General features: G+C 36.9%; 1 protein-coding gene and 1 pseudogene across 7 annotated transcripts in view; one reads left to right on the forward strand and one right to left on the reverse strand.

The window, feature by feature from the left end:
• LOC118015395 overlaps window positions 1–14,955 on the reverse strand; it is a 27,282-nt pseudogene extending 12,327 nt beyond the window's left edge.
• WWP1 (WW domain containing E3 ubiquitin protein ligase 1) overlaps window positions 1–20,341 on the forward strand; it is a 112,563-nt gene that overhangs the window by 11,950 nt on the left and 80,272 nt on the right. For 3 of the 7 annotated variants that reach the window (XM_035011468.1, XM_035011474.1, XM_035011475.1), the window contains exons 2-3: window positions 8,948–9,043; window positions 19,404–19,494. In XM_035011468.1, coding sequence (XP_034867359.1) covers window positions 19,425–19,494 — 70 coding nt within the window. In that variant the 5' untranslated portion in view covers window positions 8,948–9,043; window positions 19,404–19,424. Of the gene's footprint in view, window positions 1–5,874; window positions 6,858–8,577; window positions 9,044–9,392; window positions 9,859–19,403; window positions 19,495–20,341 lie in introns of those variants that run through there. The other 4 variants (XM_035011471.1, XM_035011470.1, XM_035011472.1 and 1 more) reach the window with 4 other exon arrangements.

The following is a 20,341-nucleotide window of genomic DNA, read 5'->3' on the forward strand; positions in this document are numbered from 1 at the left end:
ATGATGTAATGTATGGGGATTAACATAAGAATAAAAAATAAATAAAGAAAAGCTATCTCATTCTCATTACTGATATCATTTTGGTGTAGTTTTCCTTTGTTGATGTAAATAAATCTTAGTGTCAGTTTTTCTAAAACAGGAAAATAAGGATCATCTCCCCAAATTAAGAATAATTATGAAAAATAAAATTAGTCAATGCATAAGCAAAAAATGTGTTTCACTTTTTTATTATGACCTAAGGAGGAAGAGAATGGAGCAAGGAGAGAAGGAAGGATTGGTGTGATAAAAGATAAAGGAATAGTGACAAAGTCCTGTGTTTTTGTTTTGTTTTTAAGGACCTTAACTGTTTAGCTTAATTAGAATAATTGCTGCTAAATTTCATGAATATGTTTTTGTCCTCACTAATGTTTTCTAGTACACAAAGTACAAACATTTTTTATATACCTTACTTCCAGTAGAGGAAAACTGTTTATTTCATTTTTGGGGAAGTTGGTATAATGTATTTATATATTTTTAAAGGTGCATTTTATGGAGCAATATCCCCATCTTGTGGCCTTCTAGAAAAGTGGCAACACTTTTTTACCACTGTTTTTACAATTATAAGCTTTCTCTGATGTTGGCCAAGGGTTCAGTCAAGTTTGTAATAGGCAGTTCTTACTGTAAATGGGGGTGGGGAGTAGAAAACAAATGATTTGTATACCTGGATTGCAACTTTGTAAAAAAGAAACTTATTGGAGGAAAATAATCCTATAAAAATGAAAACAGTTGTGGGTTGGGTTGGTGCAAAGATTATGGATGATTGCTACTCTTTTATGTTTTCATGAAATATGCAGTGTTTTTAGACAAGCATTTGTAAGTTAGAAAATCTCAGTATGTTCTGTCATTTAATAGGATTACCAAAGCCCAGAGAAATTTAGATGCCCTGTCTCACTGTGCCATTTAGTGAGATTGTTGCCTTGAGCAGTGTTTTCTAAGCTGGTGACTCTTAGAGGAATATATTCTACATGAATTTTTACACTTTTTTTTCATTTTGATGATAATAAAGGGAAAAAAATCAATTCGAGAAATACAGTTCATTTAAAAAACCATCTAAAAACTAAATAAGGCTATTTGGTTTCAAGCCTGGGGTTACTCAATTGTTTTTGAGATTCGGTTGATACTAATTAACCTTCAGTAGCAAACAAGTATTAAACACCTCTGTGCGCTGGGCTTTTTGGTAGGCAGGGTAGATACAATGGTGAAGATTTGTCCTGCATTCTTGGAATTTACAGTCTAGAATGCAGATGCATTGAGAAAAATAAAGCTATTTTGAGGAACACAAAAGGTAGAAATCAAGGATTCTAGATAAAAATAGCTATAGTTTTTTGAGTAATTACTGTGTGCCAGGCACCACGCAAAATGCTCTCAGTACTTTTTCTCAGTGTCAGAAATTTATTTTGGAATTTTGCTTTGATTTTTGCAATAACAGTGCATATGCACACAAAGAAGTGTTTGTGGAAGCTCAGAAACATCTCTGTGGAACAATAGGTTTCCTTGTACAGTTCAAGTGGTTCAGCTGTTATGGGTCTGGTAGGCTTTTGTAGCTTGGTCTTGTTATATTACCACCATTTATAACATTTCTTTGGGGAAATTTGTACTGTGTTCTAAGCAGCCATCTTCCCCCCAGACTTTTAGAGTCCAGTTGATATATAATTTGGGCATTAGCATATGACTTCTGAATTATTTTGAATAAAATAGTTAGGGCCAGAAGTTTTCAAGTTTAAACTTGGAACTTGAGCTTTCTCTTGTTTATATACTTTTGGATGTTTAAGTATTTAATAAGTCAAATGAGCATTTTAGGTAACATTTATGCTTTACTTTTGTATTGGATATTTTTGTATTGTGCCATTATTGTGGGCTGTGGCAATGAAATCACATTGGTAAGGTGGATATGGACTTGGTGCCCAGAATTATCAGGGCAAAGATGCGAGAGGATATAGGTGGTCTATAAGATCTTACAGGATTTTCTTTATGGTATTTTAAAGTTTTAGTTCTGTGCCAAGTGGGTATTTTTTTTAATCTAACCTCCCTAACTAGTTCTACAGGGTTAATGTTTTATTAATTGTAGAATCTTCATTGAACATACATTTGTTGAGTGTTTAGTAAGGGCTGAGCACTAGGCTAGGGGCTAGAATTATAAAGATGAGTTGTAATAAATTTACTGTGTAATAAGGGAGATAAAGAAATAAACGTGGTTACAGTACTACGAAACATGTAGTAGCTAACTAGTCAAAAATTGGAGAGATGACACTTGAGCTGAATTGTGATTAGAAATTAGGTAGATCAGGGTTGACGGTACCCATATGTTTCTGTGAGAATCACCTCAGGCCCCCAGTAGAGTTCCCCAGATGATTCTGACATGCAGCCAGGTTGGGGAAAACTGGTAGTGGATTAGAAATATGTCATTAGTGAGCTTTGGGTAAAGAGCTTTTCTGGAGAATACCAATTATCTTATTTTCTCTAGCTGAATTTTAATGAATGAAGGTGGCAAAGAGTATATGTATACATGATGCATTTGAATAACCAGGAGTAGTTTGATAGTAGCTAGAGTATTCCCTTTTCTCTTCTGGAACCTATGCTCTAAACGGCTCTAACAATAAGTGTCATTGCTTCGATTTTATTTACTTATTTGTCAGAGAGAGAGAGAGCGGGCAAGCACAAGCAAGGGGAGCGGCAGGCAGAGGGAGAAGCAAGCTCCCTGCCAAGCAAGAAGTCTGATGTAGGACTAGTGTCATTGCTTCTAAACATGAACTATTAAAAATGAAGTGGAAAAGGGGCGCCTGGGTGGCTCAGTCCTTAAGCGTCTGCCTTCGGCTCGGGTCATAATCCCGGGGTCCTGGGATCGAGCCCCGCATCAGGCTCCCTGCTCCGCGGGAAGCCTGCTTCTCCCTCTCCCACTCCCCCTGTTTGTGTTCCCTCTCTCGCTATGTCTCTATCTGCCAAATAAATAAATAAAATCTTAAAAAAAAAAATGAAGTGGAAAAAAATTCACATGTCTCTGGGGATTGGTACTGTTACTCCCCTGGACCCAAGTCTCTGCTCTTTTTGTCTCTAATTCCTTACCTAGCCATATTGCTGTTAAAACAGGTAATATTGTCTATTTTTATTGACCATTGTATTCCCAGTGTCTCAAAGATTGCCTCCTTCATTGAGGAAGTTGGTAGGTAAAACCTCCTTAACTTTCTTCTCAGACACAGAGATAATCTGCATTCTCACCCATTTCTTTTCTCTGTCTAGCCTCAGTGTGGGCTATTTATGTCTATACCTCTGTTAAATCTCAACTAACCCTGCCTTCTCAGAGATCTTGTCTTAGTAATCATCATTTCTTTTATGACTTCAGCTTCTTCTTGTCTGAAAATACATTCAAGTCTCTTCTATCTTCCATTAAAAACAAACCTATGAATGCCTCCCTTTAAGTTTGTATCTGTCTTTTCCTTTACAGTCAAACATCTAAACAGTGGTTTCTTAAGCCATTGGCTTTTGGGCCTACCACTCTATTAAAATTGCCTTTTCTAAGGGCCTGCTGCTAACATCCATATTGCCCAGTGGACAGTTCTGTCTTTTTACCTATCTTACTGTTACCATCTCCGAATCCTTTCCTGACATTTCTTCACCTCTTCCCACCAAATCTGATTTATGTGCTCCTCTTTTGTACTTCTTTAGTACTCCGCACAACCCTGTCAATGAGCTTAAAGCTGCTGATTTCCTTGCCTGTTTTCAGTGCTAAATTATAAACTCACTGAGGGCAGAGAGCGTAGCTCAGATGATTTTTGTATTCCTACTGTTTAACACAGCTGAAAACGTGTCTGGTATATATATGCTGAATGACTTAATTCAGAAGAATTGTTAAAAGAAATGCCCAATATGTAGTTTGTTTGTTGTGTGCTAGGTACTTTTCTTAGCGCTTTGTCAGTATTGACTCATAAGATACGTATCAGTTCGTTTTATAGATTTAAAAACTGAGGCACTGTGAGGTAAAGAAGCTTGCCAAAAGTTGAATGTAGTAGTCAGGTGGAGCCAGGATTTGCATCTCGGCAGTCTGGCTGCAGAATTTGCACTCTTAACCACTATTATGCTGCCTCTTAGTAAACATGGGAGTAGAAATTCAAATCCAAATTCAAACTAGACTTTGGTAAATGATAGTCTCTTATTTTCAATAGTTTATTACTTCCCCCACTTTATTAGAAATAATTGGACCACCAAACAGACTGAAAGGCTTCTACAAGTGACAGTTTAGTTGTTGACAGGGCTTGACTTGTGTTTCCTGTAACTTCAAACGTTACTAGATATTTAGAGTATTAAGTTTGCAGTAAGTGTAATTTTTTAAAAAAATTGTTAACCTCGGACTTGGAAAAGAGCAAACCTGGCGCTTCTTTCAGCTCAGAATATAAATATCTTTGCTATTTGATCCTCTGGACTGGCCTTTATTTCGGTGTGTCATTGTTATTGCTAGTTGAGCCTCTAGTCTACTGTCCAAATTCTATTAATTATTTAGTACCTTTTTTGGAGGGACTTTGCATTCTGTATAGGCCAGCAGACCCTAGAAGTTTTGCTGGCTGAAGTTTATATGAAACACATTTGTTTGAAAGGATGGGTGGTTAGTTTTGCTTTGGATAGGTAACTATTTTGTAACTATTTCTCATCAATTGAGGGCAAGCACCTTGATAAGAAAAGGAAGTTACTGTGATCATGTTTGTGCTGTGACTGGGCTCTTGCTGGGTGCGATGCAGGCTGATTTGAAGGCAAGGAAGTAGATGGAATTTGAAGTAACCAGAATCTAGAAGTAACTTGATTAGAACTAACTAGAATGAGAAAGAGAATTGAGTTAAATAGCTTGACTATTGGACATGATTTTCTGTCAATAGAGTAAACTTTATGTGAAGAGCAATGAGGAAGTAAATTGTAGGAATTTAATGGGCAGCAGTTCATTAGGGTGTGTGCCATGGTAATTTGAGGAGGCATAGGTTAAAATCAGCAAGGCTTTTGACTGTCTCAGTAAGGATATACAATAATAGTGCAAATGTTTTTGATTTCAGGAAGGGAAAGAAGTTTATAATAACTATATAACCAATGTTTAGGTTGGTCATAGAATAATTTTGAGAGCAAGGAGTTCACATAGTTTGGAAATGATTAAAATTGGCAATAAAAAGGGAATCTACAGATGGATCAAGATTTAGTGCTTATCAGGAAATTAAAATTGTGATGTGTATGATACATTTCAGTGTTAAGATTTTTATTTATTTTTGCTTGTTAGCTTGAAGTGGCAGTAGATAACATTAATGAAAAAATTTTCAGATCAGTTTATGGTAAAGCAGATTATCTGTGTAATTGAGAGGAATAACACTTAAAAGATACAGTTGAATATAAACTCACTGTACACAAGAAAGTGAGATTTAAAAATAGGGAGAGTGAATTTATGAAATGGGAGATACAAGATATATCTTGAAGAAAAAAGTCAAAAGAGGTCTAGATTGTGTTGATGGGAAAGTAGAGGTAAAAATTGGAGGATGAGTGAAAACAACCAAAAGGTTTGGGAAAATTAATGTATTTACCTCCTCTGGTTGAAAATCTGTAATTGAGTGGAGATAAATAATAAGAGTTGGAGATAGTGATTTAGGAAATTTGGCATTTTGAAGATACATACATTTTTTTTCATTAAAAAAAATTTTCCTGTGCTCCTTCTGTGAAGTGCCATAATATAGTTCACTAAAACAGACTTTAAAATTGAAAGTACAGAAGGATGGAGGAAAGGTGAGTTTATTAGAACTTGTGATTAGATAGGCATTTTTAGATTAAGATAGATACCAAACCATAGTCAGAAGTTACAAAGTACCTGTAGATGCCCATCTTTATTTGTCCTTTGTCTGGTAGATACTGCAAGTGCTTTATAAGTCACTGGAATGACAGAGTTTAAAAGTGGGGTTTTTTTGGTTTGGGTTTTTTTTTTTTTTTTACCCAGTGGCACTTGTAAATTATCAGGAGGGTGATGTTCCTGTGTTTTGCATTTAAGAGGATCAATCAGTGATACTTAGGTCAGTGTGGACAAGTAAACTTTTTAAGAAGTCAGCTAGCTTCTCTTCCAAACAGAAATGTTTGTGAAATTTTGAAACTGCGAAGTGCTATGAAAACAGAGAGTAGTGATTATATTGCCACTAGGTGCTGGTAGGACAGAGAAGAGCTGGAGAGACTGGAGACCCTGAGTTAAGTGGACAGATTGTAAAGGAAACGTGTGGTGGTAGAGCTTTGGGGACAGCCGTGCTGGTCAGTGGAATGAGATTGGCCACTGGGATACAAGGCCATGGAGTTGTTGGCATACATGCAGAGATAAGAGTAAGGATGATGGTGTGGTGTGGGGAAGAACAGGGCCTGAGTATTAAGAAGCTATTCAGGAAGTTGGAAACGTCTTTGGATCCTTAGGAGACCACAGTGGTAATTATTTGGAGTTTGGTAAAAGTAAACCATTCTGAGGGCTAAAAGACACTGGTATTGAGAAAACTTCTTGCTCCTTCCTTTTCCTTTCTCCCAACATGTAGACCTAGTGGTGTGATATTGAAGCCTGCTGATGAGTTGTAGTCCCTGTAAAGTTGGTTTTTCCTTTCTGAATATTTAGGTCATCCCGAAATACAAAATTTAACAGGATTGTGCTTTATTATTGTAACAGGATTCTACAAGAAAAATCTCTTTGAGATACATCAAAAAAGCTGCCCACACAGAGCCATTATATTGTTTACTAAGGTTACCAAATGCCCTGGTGTGCCCCGAAGTGAGAGGTTTCTGTGGGAGCAGAACTAAAACGTGGATAGTCCTGGCAAATCATTGTAAGTTAGTCACCCTCTCTTTAACGGTCCCATTTTATAAATGAATTGAAATGACCGACAATACCTTTTTATAAATGATATCTATATGGAAGTAACATTCCTGTATTATTAAAATTAAGTCTCTTATTTTGTAGTCTATGCTTTTATGAAATACTTATTTTCTGCTTTAGAGTTGCTAAGTCTTGGATATTTTAGGGGCAGGGAAGCTGCTTTTTTCATCTATATATTGGCCACTTTCATTGAGTTTTAAATTTTGTGCAGTTGATAAATAGCTTTGCTTAAATGCGGGCTTTCTGATCTTCCAAGTTCCACATTCATTAGATGAAACATCTCCAGCACCTGACTATGTACCATCCTGTCTTGTTACTGAAATGTTTACTATGTATTAATACTGTCTTCAAAACTAGACTAGGTATTGAAGTTGGGACTTTTGTCTTCCACCATTTTTGTGTCCTTGCCATGCCCACTTTACAGACTAGGCAGTCAGTTACGTGTGAAATTGATCCAGGCAGATAGATATGTGATGGTAGTTTTCTGGCTTTTCCAAGCCTTGATCCTATGCATAGCATGCGAAATGGATCAGATTTGTTGTTCTTTTTTCTTAATATTGCTTCTGAAAGTAGAAGTCTTCTTTACTTAAGAAAGCCATCTTGAGATGCCTGGGTGGCTCAAGTCGGTTAAGCATCTGCCTTGGGCTCAGGTCATGATCCTGGGGTCCTGGGATCCAGTCCCTCATCTGGCTCCTTGCTCAGCCTGGAGCCTGCTTTCCCTCCGCCTGCCCCTCCCCCTGCTGTGTGTGTGCGTGCACGCATGCTCTCTCGCTCTCTCTCTCTCTGACAAAATCTTTAGAAAAAAAGGCCATCTTGAAGTAAGCAGGCAATTAAGATACATCTTCTAAGTGGGGATTCAATAGGCCTATAACCTTGGAAGACTGGAAGCATAGTTAATTATCTATATTCAGGACTCTCTATTCTTTGTAGTTGAATAATAACATACAATTCTGTGGCATTTTTAAAGGCTTGAGCTGGACAAAATCAGCTTACATATAACTGTGGGCATAGTTTATGACCTAAATTCATTTGGATGAATAACCAATTTGCTCAAAAGTTTGTTAAAACTCAGACTTTGTTTTTTCCTTTTGCCATAGTTGGTCACACAGCTGTTAAGTGGTAGGATAGATGAAATCAAAATAGTATGACTGAGGAGTTGGCTCTTAAACTTTGTACTGTATTGTCTCCCACAATTTGCTCCTCTTCTGCTCCCTATCCTGGTTGTGGCACCTTCATCCACCCAGAGAGTGAAGTGGGAAATTTTAGTTGTTCAGAATCCTTTCTAACCATCAGCTGTCCCAAAACCATCTAGTCAAAGATCTTATATATTTCCTGAGTTTTTTCCCTCATGCTACCTGCTCTGGTTCAGATAAACTCAGTATTTTAAATCTAACCCCACTCCTGCCAAAGTTACTCTTCTCGAATGTGATTCTCTGTTATTGAAACCCACTGGTGTCTATCAGTTACCTTATGATAAACTTTAAACCACTATGCTTAGGGCACCTGGGTGGCTCAGTTGGTTAAGTGACTGCCTTTGGCTCAGGTCATGATCCTGGAGTCCCACGTCGGGCTCCCTGCTCAGCGGGGAGTCTCCTTCTCCCTCTTGGCCCTCACCCCACTTGTGCGCTTGCTCTCTCTCATTCTCTCTCTCTCAAATAAATAAATAAAATCTTTAAAAAAAAAAACCAATAAACCACCATGCTTGCTATATTTTGAATGCCGTATAAACTATTCCATAGAATCCTCTACAATTTAGAATACTCTGTTAGCCTGTTAGCCTTATCACTTGTCACTGTCCTTACTTTCCATTTTTCAGCCATTCCAATAGCTCTCTGAATGCTCCATGCTTTCTGTAGTTTTCTCTTAAAGAATTATACTTCAAGACACAGTTCATTCTAAGATTGGTTATCTTCTGTGAACCCTTTCCTGATTCCTGTAGTTTGAATTACCCACTTTTTCTTGTGTGCCCCAGATGTACTACTTTACATTTTGCATCTGTTTTAGTAACTGTAACACTGAAAGCTATTTATCTGTTTACAGGTTTGTCTCCTCACTAGACTATGAGCTCCTTGAAAGAAGGAATCGTGTCTTACTCATCTTTATATCCCCAGTGTCTAGCACAGTTCCTGGTACATAGTAAGTGATGAGCAACTTCTTTTTTAACTAAGACTATATCTAGCACAAACTCCATTTATTGATAATTATACCTCTACACCTACATTGTCATAAAAAATAAGACTATAGACTTTTAACACTTTTGAGGCACAATTTCCTCATCTGTAAGATGAGAATAGTACCTCCCTACTCATACAGTGTTATTATAATGCCAGATTAAAAAATATATATAGCAGTACATTGTATTTTAAGTGTCACACAACTTTATGTTATTAAATGAAGTATGGGAACTAATTGTATGTTGAATTTGATTATTTTATTTGCATTATTCCTCCCCTTTTAGGGCAAAAAGGTACCATTTTTGAACTATGTTGTGTTTTGCAGTTTAAATTTGCAGTTACTGATTATCAGGAGCATGTACTCAAAATAACAAATCCTGTGCCTGTTTATCTTCTTTATTATCATCAGTTATCTTTCTAATTGACTAATAAGGTTCCTCAATTTTCTTTTAATCTACCTCCAAATGAATTAATATCTTTACCTTTCCTTAGATCCTTCATCCATTGTTCAGAGGAAGAATTGTGTTTTTTTGGAAGACTAATCACATCATCTGTGTGAAAGCTTTGTCCTTTCCTATTTTTCCTGCACAGGCTATAGACATGCTCCCTTACCATCACACTTCATGAATTAGTGATCTGCACTTTATCTACTTCCTTGCCTTCCATGCATTCTTGAAATTTTTAAAAATTCTGTAATTGGAACATGCCAGAATATGTGTAACATGTGGAAGTTAATAATAAAAACAAACATTTGGGAACCAACCACTTAAGAACTAGGTCAGTACCAATACAGTTGAAGAGCTACCTGTGAGCACCTCTGTAACTGCATGTTCCTGTCTTTCCCCAACCCCTGAAGTAACTGCTATTCTGAAATTTTTTATCTCTTTTTAAAATTATAATACCACAAATGTATTTTTTTGTTTTGAGTTTAATAATTGTTTATAGCCTTTGTAAACTTTGCACAAATGGTATTTTATTATAGAGGAAAACCTATTTTACAAATCTTTATACATTCCAAAGAAAACATTCAAGTATCATAAAAGAATACATAGAAAAATTTCAGTGTGCACATCCAAGTTTATAACAAAATAGTGCTGGAGACTTATTTCTGGACTGTGTAGTTATTGCTGCACCACATACAAAATAAAATGCTTTATCCAGAGTGTAGAAATATAGCAGAAGTATTTCCATACTAAGTTTTCTTAGTTTGTGCAGAAATGTTTCGATTAGATTCACAGTGTACTTCTTGGAAGACTGACAGTTTGTCATCTAATTTCCCTTTGGACCTCAGCATTTCTTCAGTGGGTTTCATTCAGTTGTTTGTTGACTGTGTAAGCATTTGAGACTCAGGATCTACAACGTCTCCCCATGTTTCTTTCTCAATCATGGAATTGTTGTATTTTCAAAGGAAATGCATGGGAAAAGATGAGGTCATGATAACTGCCAAGAGAACTCATTTCTTTCTTTGTGTTTAAGAGTTGGAAACATTTCTTGATGACCTCAGTGTAGAATGTTAAATCTTTGAGGTGGGACTGAGTGAGAGGAAGATGTTAGTACTCAGAACTCCATTTGTATTTTTTTTTCATTCACTATTATGTTTCTAAGACCCATTCATGTTGTGGCCTACAGCTATAGTTCATTCATTCTCACTGCTGTATAATGTTCCATTGTGTGAGTTAGCCTAATTCATTTAACCATTTTTCTACCAGTGGATATTTGAGTATTTTTCTTTTTTCTTTTTTTTGTTATTTTTAAGTATGCTTACATTTGGCGCACAAGTACAAAAATTTCTATACTGTGTACCTAGAAGCTCACTGAAGGACGTGCAAAATTTCAACTTTATGTGATAATGCCAAATTGTTTTCCAGCAATTGTACCAATTTTAACACCTACCAGGAGGATTTTACCAATTTAAACACCTAGTAGCATTCTATAGGAGCCACCACCTTCTTTACTTTTTTTTTTTTTTTTTTTTTGGCCATTATTTGGTACTGTCAACATTTCTAGTTTTTATCATTCTAGTGAGTTTATTTTTCTAGTAAGTTTAAAAATAACATCTCATGTGGTCTTAACTTGTATTTCACTGATGAATAATGAGATTTTGCATCTTTTCATATACTAATTGGCCTTACAAGTTTCCTTGTTCTATAAAATTCCTGTTCAAGTTTTTTGCCCATTTGACTACTTGTGTTTTTTTATCCTGTTTTTTATAGACATTCTCATATAGTTTAAATACTAATCTTTAATCAGCTTGTGTTTTGTAAATATCTTCCAGTTTGTAGCTTATCTTTTTAATTTGCTTTATTATGTTTTATGATAGACAGAAGTTCTTGGTTTCCACATAGTCAAAATATTCACACTTTTCTTTTTTGGTTGGTATGCTTGTTTAAGAAATCTTTTTCTGGCAGGGCACAAAAACAGTAGTTTTCTGCTCTAATTTCTTCTAAAAATTTTAAAGTTTGTCTTTCATATGTACATCACTAATCCATCTTGAATTGATTTTGTATATGATGTGAGGATCCAATTTAGTTTTTCCATATAGGTAATTTCAGTATTATTTAGTTGTCCCTCTTGTTCCTCAGATCTGCATTGTTACATCTGTTACCTGAGGATGTCCTTACATACCTTGGTCTCTTTTGGGGCTTCCTATTTTGTTTTGTTTTATTTACCCTTCGTCAGTCTTGTCAGACATTTATTTTTTTAGTGTTTTCTAAGAATTCTAACTTTGTTAAATCCTTTTTTTTTTTTTTTTTTTAGATTTTATTTATTTCAGAGAGAGAGCATGAGCATGTGTACAAGCGGGGGGAGGGGTAGAGGGAGAGGGAGAGAGAGAAACCTAAGCAGACTCTATGCTGAGCACGGAGCCCAACATAGGGCTCAATACCACGACTCCAAGATTACAACCCTAGCTGCAATCAAGAGTCGATACTCAACTGACAGAGCCACCCAGCCTCCCCTTTGTTAATACTTCTGTCACCTTTCTTCTACTTCATTAGTTTCTTTTCTTTATTATTTGTACTTTTTTGGGGTTTACTCTGTTGATTGCTTTCTAGGTTAACAAATTGGCCTATTTACTTACTAATTTTCAGCCTTTCTTCTTTTCCTAGTATAAGTGTTTAAGGCTATAGATTTGCCTCTAAGTTAACTTTTGTTGTATCCCACAAATTTTTATATGGTACCTTTGATATCATTCAGTTCTTAATAGTTTTAAAAAATTTTTTCAGCATGGTTTCTTCTGACCCATGAAATCTTTAGAAGTTTTTTTCTATTTGTGTTTTTAAAATTCATCTTCCATTATTGATTTTTTTAAGATTTTATTTATTTATTTACAAGAGAGAGCGTGAGCGTGTGTGCACACGAGGGGGGGGCAGAGGGAGACGGAAAAGCAGACTCCCTGCTGAGCAGGGAGCCTAATGCACGGTTCAATCCCAGGACCCCGGGATCATGACGTGGGTCAAAGGCAGACCCTTAACCAACTGAGCCACCCAAGCGCTCCCTATTGGTTTTTTTTTTTTTTTTTACTTAATTGTATATGGTCAGCACCTAGGAACAACATTATACATATTCTTTGAAATTCAGTGAGATTTTCATTATGTACCAGTATGTATTGGTTTTCTATATGCTTCATTTATGCTTGAGAAGAATGTTTATTTTCTAACAGTTGGGTATAAGGTTATAGAACCTTATACCTATATATGTTTGTTAAGTCCTGCTTTTTCATCATTTTGTTTTTATTTTTATTTTTTGGTTTATTTGACCTATGAAAAATTGGACTGTGTTGAAATCACCTACAGCAATGCCAATTTGTAAATTTCTTCCTGTAGTTCTAAAAGTCCTTTGAGGCTTTTTTCCCCTTGCCAAGAGATGGTGAGTTTGTCTGGATATTTTGTCTTGTTTGGATAGATATTCGATTTGTTCAGGAATGTTTCAGGGTAGCTAGAGAGCAGGAAAAAGTGCAGGATGTGGAGGTCTATTCTGTATAATCTTCCCCCTCATTTTAACCTTATCCATCAGCTGGGAGAGTGGAATACTTACAGTATTGAACTTACAGGCTGGATTCTTCAGGTGTCTTTGGCTCAGGTGCAGATTTGGACTTTTTTTTTTTTTTTTAAGTAAGCTCCAAACCTAGTGTGGAGCCCAACGTGGGGCTCAAACTCAGGACCATGAGATCAAGACACTTAACCGACTGAGCTACCCAGGAGCCCCCATATTTGGAATTTTGATCCTTTTTGCCATGTTTCCTTTCAGACTCCTTCCATTTGTCTTTGTTCCCTTCATGTCTTGGGCCATGCTGGACTTCCTGCTTCTACTTTTTGGACACTCTCACCTCATCTAGTTTATTTTTATCTTTTCAGGTTGATCCTTCCTGAGATGGTGAGCTGGAGCTACTTTCCCCCTTCCCTTCTAGGAGATTGCTGTTCTGTTTGAGCTCTGAAATCAAGCATAAGAATTAACACTTCACTTCACCCAAGCATCCACTTTTAATGGAGGGGACAGCATTACCTTTAGCAGCTAATCAGGTTTGGGAAGATTAGAAGTTGGAGAGTGGCAGTCTTCTGCCGTACTGAGTATTTCATTTTCCAGATTTCTCACTTTCTCTCCTTTGTGCATCCTGCTCTGACTTCTGATGCAGCTGAGGTCCCAGTTTGAGATGAGAAACTTCCTGTCCTTGACCATTCTTGTTTCTGAGTTTTTTCACTTTGCCAGTTTGGGTGTTTCTTCTAAGGCTGTCATTCTAGTTCTGGTTCATCTAGCTGATGCTACGATTTCTCCTGTTCCTTCTGTAGCTGCTTTTCTACTTCTTGTTCTCTTGTAACTGGGTCAATAGGCCTTGCTGCTCCAAACATAGGAGCTGCTTGACTCGACTGGGAAGTGCCAGCCAAGGAGTCCTCTTCCTTAGGAGTACTCTGAAGCTTTAGATTCAGTTTGGTTCTTTGAGAGGGACCTCTGTCATCACATGTAATCATCCCCAGAATAGTTGTCTTTGCAGCTCCTCAACTAAACATCATGTCTATCATATTGGTCTTCCCGGTGGTCCCACTCCCTCTGTAGTCATCATCCCTGTTGTACCCACTACCGTATATACTTCTGCTGCTGTTTAATCCTGGAGTCATAGCCTCAGTCATAGTCTCTGCTGTGTTAGTCATCACAGCAATCCTGGCCTCCATAATGATTATGATGTTTGCCTTCAAAGCTGTCATCACCTCTTCTAGGTAGTCATCCAGGCTGTTTGGATGTTTTGTGAGAATCCCGATTTCTTGCTCAGTCAAAAGAATGAGCATCCTTGTCTCTCTCTTGAGCTTGATCAGGAGTGTCCATTGAAATTTTGTTAACCAGAGACTTTTCATTGAGGCTCAGGGTACTGAGCAAGGAAGGCAGGCTCTCAAACTCCATGGGATCAAACCTTTCAACCTCTCTGGCTTGCTGGGTTCAAATGGTAAATGCACTACACTGGTATTTAATCCTCTAAAGAATTCCTTAATGTAGACTTCTGTCACATCACAAGTTGTGTTCCCTAGAGAAGGAGCATAGAGTAGCAATTTGGGAAGATGGTTCTGGTTGATACTAGGTTGCCAGGCAGCCTGTGGAGCAGTGGTCAGTTGCAGGTGCCTTATACATGCTGTCATCATTATTGTGCCACGTGCTTGAAACATCTTCCAGATCAGTCCAGCTTACTGGTTTGGGGACAGACATGCTTCCCCCACCAGTGCTACCATCCTCAGCCAGGAAGTCTGTTTGGGAGATAGTCTTCCCCATCTTTTTTGCTTAGGCCACTATGTTGGCGAGTGTTTTCTTTTAAGCATGCAAATTTACAGTTTTAGGTCTACTTACTTATTTGTACCTTGTATCATTTTCTTTGTTCTCCTTAATAATGCTGTTTGCATGCTATTATCACTAATCCCAGCTTTCTTTTTTTTTATATTTGTCTAGTATGTTCTTTTCTGTATTTTGCTTTCATTCTTTTTAAAAAATTTTTTTATTGTTATGTTAATCACCATACATTACATCATTAGTTTTAGATGTAGTGTTCCATGATTCACTGTTTGTGCGTAACACCCAGTGCTCCATGCAGAATGTGCCCTCTTTAATACCCATCACCAGGCTAACCCATCCTCCCACCCCCCTCCCCTCTAGAACCCTCAGTTTGTTTTTCAGAGTCCATCGTCTCTCATGGTTCGTCTCCCCCTCCGATTCCCCCCCCTTCATTCTTCCCCTCCTGCTATCTTCTTTTTTTTTTTTCTTAACATATATTGCATTATTTGTTTCAGAGGTACAGATCTGAGATTCAACAGTCTTACACAATTCACAGAGTGTACCAGAGCACATACCCTCCCCAGTGTCTATCACCCAGTCACCCCATCCCTCCCACCCCACCCCCCACTCCAGCAACCCTCAGTTTGTTTCCTGTGATTAAGAATTCCTCATATCAGCGAGGTCATATGATACATGTCTTTCTCTGTTTGACTTATTTCGCTCAGCATAATCCCCTCCAGTTCCATCCACGTCGTTGCAAATGGCAAGATCTCATTCCTTTTGATGGCTCATAATATTCCATTGTATATATATACCACATCTTCTTTATCCATTCATCTGTCGATGGACATCTTGGCTCTTTCCATAGTTTGGCTATTGTGAACATTGCTGCTATAAACATCGGGGTGCACCTACCCCTTCGGATCCCTACATTTGTATCTTTGGGGTAAATAACCAGTAGTGCAATTGCTGGGTCATATGGTAGCTCTATTTTCAACTTTTTGAGGCACCTCCATACTGTTTTCCAGAGTGGCTGCACCGGCTTGCATTCCCACCAACAGTATAGGAGGGTTCCCCTTTCTCTGCATCCCCGCCAACATCTGTCGTTTCCTGACTTGTTAGTTTTAGCCATTCTGACTGGTGTGAGGTGGTATCTCATTGAGGTTTTGATTTGGATTTCCCTGATGCCGAGCGATGTTGAGCACTTTTTCATGTGCCTGTTGGCCATTTGGATGTCTTCTTTGGAAAAATGTCTGTTCATGTCTTCTGCCCATTTCTTGATTGGATTCTTTGTTCTTTGAGTGTTGAGTTTGATAAGTTCTTTATAGATTTTGGATACTAGCCCTTCATCTGGTATGTCATTTGCAAATATCTTCTCCCATTCTGTCAGCTGTCTTTTGGTTTTGTTGACTGTTTCTTTTGCTGTGCAAAAGCTTTTTATCTTGATGAAGTCCCAATAGTTCATTTTTGCCCTTGCTTCCCTGGCCTTTGGCGATGTATCTAGGAAGAAGTTGCTGCAGCTGAGGTCGAAGAGGTTGCTGCCTGTGTTCTCCTTTAGGATTTTGATGGACTCCTGTCTGACATTGAGATCTTTCAACCATTTGGAGTCTATTTTTGTGTGTGGTGGTGTGGTGTAAGGAAATGGTCCAGTTTCATTCTTCTGCATGTGGCTGTCCAATTTTCCCAACACCATTTGTTGAAGAGACTGTCTTTTTTCCACTGGACATTCTTTCCTGCTTTGTCAAAGGTTTGTTGACCATAGAGTTGAGGGTCCATTTCTGGGCTCTCTATTCTGTTCCATTGATCTATATGTCTGTTTTTGTGCCAGTACCATACTGTCTTGATGATGACAGCTTTGTAATAGAGCTGGAAGTCCGGTATTGTGATGCTGCCAGCTTTGCTTTTCTTTTTCAACATTCCTCTGGCTATGCGAGGTCTTTTCTGGTTCCATACAAATTTTAGGATTATTTGTTCCTTTTCTTTGAGAAAAGTGGATGGTATTTTGATGGGGATTGCACTGAATGTGTAGATTGCTCTAGGTAGCATTGACATCTTCACAATATTTGTTCTTCCAATCCATGAGCATGGAATGTTTTTCCATTTCTTTGTGTCTTCCTCAATTTCTTTCATGAGTATTTTATAGTTTTCTGAGTACAGATCCTTTGCCTCTTTGGGTAGATTTATTCCTAGGTATCTTATGGTTTTGGGTGGAATTGTAAAGGGGATCAACTTCTTAATTTCTCTTTCTTCTGTCTTGTTGTTGGTGTATAGGAATGCCACTGATTTCTGTGCATTGATTTTATATCCTGCCACTTTACTGAATTCCTCTATGAGTTCTAGCAGTTTTGGGGTGGAGTCTTTTGGGTTTTCCACATAAAGTATCATATCATCTGTATTTTGCTTTCATTCTATCAGTGTCTTTACTTAGTAGGTATCTCTTATCTTTTGAATTTATCCGTATGTATTTGGTTGTGATTATTTCTATGTTTGGACTCTCTTACTTTGTGCTTTCTGATAGTTTTGGTTATTTATGCTTTTTTTTCTGTCCAGACTTTTTGGATTGATTGAGTTGTTGGTGTTTTAAAATTCTTTTCTACTCTACTAGCTTGGAAGTTATACTCTATTATTTTATGATTACCCTTGAAATTCTGCTGGGAATGCAGAATTTCTAAAACTAAACCAGATTATAATCCCTCTGCTGAACAATGCAAGGATTTACACAATTAACTCCTATCCTTTTCTCCCCTGCCCTGCCCCTCCCCGATATGCTTCTCTTCCTTTGTTCCATATATTAATGGTTTATACTGGTTTTGTTTAAATACCATAATAAGATGTTGCTATTTTATTCAGACACTATTTATTTAGATTTATTTGTATGCTTACCAGTTTCTTCGCTTATCTTTCCTTTCTTGTGTCTTAGAGTATCCTTCTGTGGTAATTTTATTCTTTTATGAAACATGTTCTTTAGATTCTCTTAAACTAAAGGTCTACTGCTGATAAACTCTCTGTTGGTTTTTCTGGCAGTGTCCTAATGCCTTCCATATTCCCCAAAGAGATTTTGATGGTTGGATAATTTTTGTCTCAGTTCTTCGTAGATAAGTGTGTTCTCTACCTTCTATGCCTTCATTGTTGCTGTTGAGAATTCTGCTATCACATTAGTCTCTTGTTTTGTGTCCAGTCTCTTCTTTCAAAATATTTAGTATATACTGATATATATATTGAAAACCTTCAATTTCTGTTGATTTTCTTCATTGTTCATTGATTATCTAAAGCTTTCTATTCCCATTGGTTTTCTCATATGCACATGACAGCAGATGTACCTGTAGGCGATGTAATCCTTGAGCCGGTTTTCTCATCTGCAGAATGACAGCATTGGCCTGAATGAGATCTCACAATCTGTGAATATATATTAACTAGAATAGTTAACCAAATAGTACGCAACTGTTTATCTTATCTTTTCATACACATATGTGCATATATACAGGCACATAATATATGCAACTATAAATAAGAGAGTGTAATGATTTTAGAGGATTAGATTCCTGAATTTGGAGGAAGGATCTAAATGGAGCATAGAAAATACTACCAACAGGAAAAAACAAGATAAACGTTATATTCATTAGTATTTCTCAATCTTGACCAGAATGTTCCACTTCATCCTTCAGTAGGTTAAAGGTGGATAGAAGTTTTAGCCTTAAAATATTTGTCATGCAGAAGAAAGCCAAAGTAGCTCAGCTTTGTATTTTATTTAAAAAGTAAAATTTGAAGTGGAGGAATGAAGCAGAACATGAAGAAAATTATAAAAAGAAACATGTAAAATTTACCGGGGACACGACAACTAATGCAGTATATAAATCTGAACTAAGTACTATGGTGAAAAAGTTATGATAAAATGTCTTGTTTGGAACAGTTGATGAAATTACAGATGTGGGCTATATAATAGAGAATGGTAGTGTACTAGTTAAATTCCTGAATTTGATCATCGTCCTATTGTATTTAAGAGAGTATTTTTATTAGGAGATACACACTGAAGTATTAAAAGATGAAGGGGCAATTTACTTAGATAGTTTAGATAAGTAAGCTATCAAGTAAATAAATAAAGTATATAATCTAACATATAAAAATTGTATGTTTATTTATAAATCAACAAGTAGAGGGGGGTGGGGGATGGGGTAACCGGGTGATGGGTATTGAGGGCACGTGTGGTGATGAGCACTGGGTGTTATATGCAACTAATGAATCATTGAACACTACATCAAAAACTAATGATGTACTATATGGTGGCTAACTGAGCATAATAAAAATCAGTCAGTCAATCAACACGTAATGCTGGAGTCTTAGTATCATCATTTATTTTGTTCACATTGACCCAGATATGGTTTATTGGCCATATTTTCTGTAATGCTTATAGTACTGTTTTAATTTTAAATGGAGGACAGCTGTGAATATGTCATTTGATGAGTTGAAAATATTGTATTAGATTTGGTTTCTTAATTGATTCAAACAGTTTGAATCATATTGAAAGTTATACTCTTGTCTAACACATGAATAAATTAACTTTTTAATAGGTATAAGCTGAATATTGGGACATGGCCACTGCTTCACCACGATCTGATACTAGTAATAACCACAATGGAAGGTTACAGTTACAGGTAACTGGTAAGTTATTTTCATAATAACTTAAAATAGTGATTCCCTGATGAAACTTTAATACCTAATTCAACAAATTTATTCCGCAAGTATCTTTTCTTTTAGATTCATACTGTGATGTATTTGTTGCAACAGGCCTTAAAGGTAGAAACTTTCTGAAAGTATTTTATTTATTCAGTAAATATTTATTGAACCTGAGCTGGATGCAGAGAAGATATATCTTCTTTGCTGGTGGGAGAATTTGGGTATTAGAATAAGCAACTTTGAACTGGTCCTTAAATGGTTATTAGGATGGAGAAGGATGCTGAAGGCCTTTTTTCATCTATTCACCCATCCAATCATTGGCAAATATTTAAGTGGAATTACATGAATGAAAACACAAGACCCCAGTTTTTTAGGAATTTACTGTATAGTGTTGAGACAGGTTTGTTTTATATGGAGAATTACCATGCAGAGTGACTATTAACTGGATGCAGTGAAAACTTAGAGGAAAGTTTCTTTAGTCTGCTTGGGATCTGAGATGGCCTGCAGACACAGGAGAACAGGGTAAGACAAGAACCTACAGAGCGTAACACTTTTAATTCTTGCAGGAGGAGTCAATTCATCTCAGATTAGATTGGCAGCAGAAAGCATTAGAGGGAGAAGGAACATTTGCAGAAGATGGGAGAGTCTTGGTTAGAAGACTTCAGATAATTCATTATATATAAACAATATAAATATCTGTAAGATAAAAAAACACCTGGAGGTAAAATATATATTGGAGGGGTAGAGGGAGGAAGGGAAAGAGTTTGTAATAGCAAAAGGCTGGCAACGGAATCCTAGTTAGACAATGAAATAAATATATGTATCCAAAGGA

This window comes from Mirounga leonina, unplaced genomic scaffold, assembly GCF_011800145.1.
Source record: "Mirounga leonina isolate KUSES-001 unplaced genomic scaffold, KU_Mleo_1.0 Mir_165, whole genome shotgun sequence".
NCBI classification, from domain to species: Eukaryota; Metazoa; Chordata; class Mammalia; order Carnivora; family Phocidae; genus Mirounga; species Mirounga leonina.